The sequence below is a fragment of the Pygoscelis adeliae genome, unplaced genomic scaffold (assembly GCF_000699105.1).
Source record: "Pygoscelis adeliae isolate BGI_AS28 unplaced genomic scaffold, ASM69910v1 Scaffold386, whole genome shotgun sequence".
In the NCBI taxonomy this organism is placed as follows: domain Eukaryota; kingdom Metazoa; phylum Chordata; class Aves; order Sphenisciformes; family Spheniscidae; genus Pygoscelis; species Pygoscelis adeliae.
The window spans coordinates 1,751,204-1,753,024 of NW_008824940.1; the positions used below are offsets into that span (position 1 = coordinate 1,751,204).

Consider the following 1,821-nt stretch of genomic DNA (forward strand, 5'->3'; position numbering starts at 1 on the left):
TGTGCTGCTGTTTTATTTTCCAAATATCTGCATATATTGGAGTGAAATTATAATCGGAAATTTACCCTAAACATGTTTATTGTGTCTCACCTATTTCTTGTATCAAAATGTCATTATCTCTTTATCTATTTAACCAGGAGTAATTAAAACTAAACATTAGATCAGAAAACAGCTATGCTAGCAGCAAACATTGTTGGCTGGACCGTAGCTATGTGCATCAGGTGAATCCATCATCCCCTTCCAGCAGCACTCCGTGCAAACAGTAATTATCCGACTGTCACCTAAAATTAGAGATGGGAAGTCCATGAGCGTTCTTCCATTCACTTGGAAGCTTTCAGAGACTTAGGACTGATGCTGGAAGAGGACCGAATATTGCGACCCCATGGGGAAGGAACACTCCTCTGGGCATGGGGCGGAGAGATCTTGACTTTTCCAGGATGATCTCCTCCATGCCGGCACACAGAGCTGCCACTGCAACAGCCTTCCATGATGTCAAGCTGAAGCTCAGGACCTGGTGCTGCCATGCAGCCAGGGAAGGAAATCCTACCTGGGGCTGTGTTTCCTTCTTTCTCCTCAGAGGGGTATATTTTATACAGGTAGAGTGCAGGCGTTACTGCAGCTCAACATTTCAAGGCAACAGGAGCTGCAGGTTCCCATTGGGAATCAGGACTCGGGTCCCAAGTGCTGAGAAGGTAGCTCCTTTGTCACTGGGGATGAAGGGTATAAATCCCATTTGCGGAGAATTCAGCTTCAGTGCACACGCTGGGGTGTGTTGTATGAGCGTTGCTCTTTCAGGGGCTTGGATGTCCTGGAGGTGCTTCTCCCCTTTAGTTGCAACAGGGATCATAGGTACCGGTCAGTGGAGAAGAGGAGGACCTTCATCTTTGGAGTCCACGTCCTGTTCATGTCTCTGTTGTGCTGTTAATAGAGATATTTCTATGTTTTTAACACTCTGAAAGACTCATATCTTCTTTCTCCTCCAAAACAGAACATCGAAGCCGAGGTGATAACAGAGAGCAAAAAGTCCAAGGCCCCATCTCTGTGGTGGCTCCCCCATTTCCTCCCTTCCCCGCAATCCGCAGTCAAAAGAGGCAAGCGATAAAGGATCGGCACTTGCTACCAGTAAGTCTCTCACTTCAGCTATCACACACAAACATGTTATTAGCATTGTGGGACCTAAGTGCGACAGTGCTTCACAAGGGCCACCACCCTCCGCAAGCCTGTGCAGGTACAACACAGCTGACCTTAAAGACTGTTAAGTAACATAACTCAGGTCGCAGCTTCCAGCAGCTGGCCCCACGGTGGACGTTTCCACTGAGGAACCTCTTATTTTCACGCATGGCTAACACACATACGCACTCATTCACACACTCCTCCACAGTCCTTCACATGCTCCACTCCCGCTTTAGGTAGCACTTCCAGGAGCCTCCTGTAATTTCAGTAAGTGCTGTAATTTCAGCCCTTGCATTAGCATTGCCAGGAGCCAAGAACTCAAGGGCTTTGAGTGCTGGCTTGAGGCTCGTGTGGGTGCAGATAGGCTCAGCAGCACTTCTCCAGCTATGAGGAGCTACAGTTTCCATGTATGTATGGGCAATGGTCCTGTTCTGCAGTGTCCACCTACAGTTTTTTCAGATGCTTCATTTCTCACACCTGTCCTTGCAGCCAGCCAAGCAGGAGCTCCAGCTGAAGATCTGGTCCTGTATGTCTGTGCTGACTTGCCCCTGCTGCACTAATTTGAAATAAAATCAGTGTTGACAATATGGTATTTATCATCATTAAAGGAAATGCATCCAGATCCAGAAATTTAACTCTGATTGTGTC

At 47.4% G+C, this 1,821-nt stretch overlaps 1 protein-coding gene across 1 annotated transcript in view; it reads left to right on the plus strand.

Annotated features, from left to right (window-relative positions):
* Nucleotides 1-1,821, plus strand: part of NHS (Nance-Horan syndrome (congenital cataracts and dental anomalies)) — a 186,677-nt gene that overhangs the window by 164,714 nt on the left and 20,142 nt on the right. Inside the window, 1 exon segment of the mRNA XM_009325497.1 lies at nucleotides 989-1,122. Within this exon segment, the coding sequence (XP_009323772.1) occupies nucleotides 989-1,122 (134 nt within the window).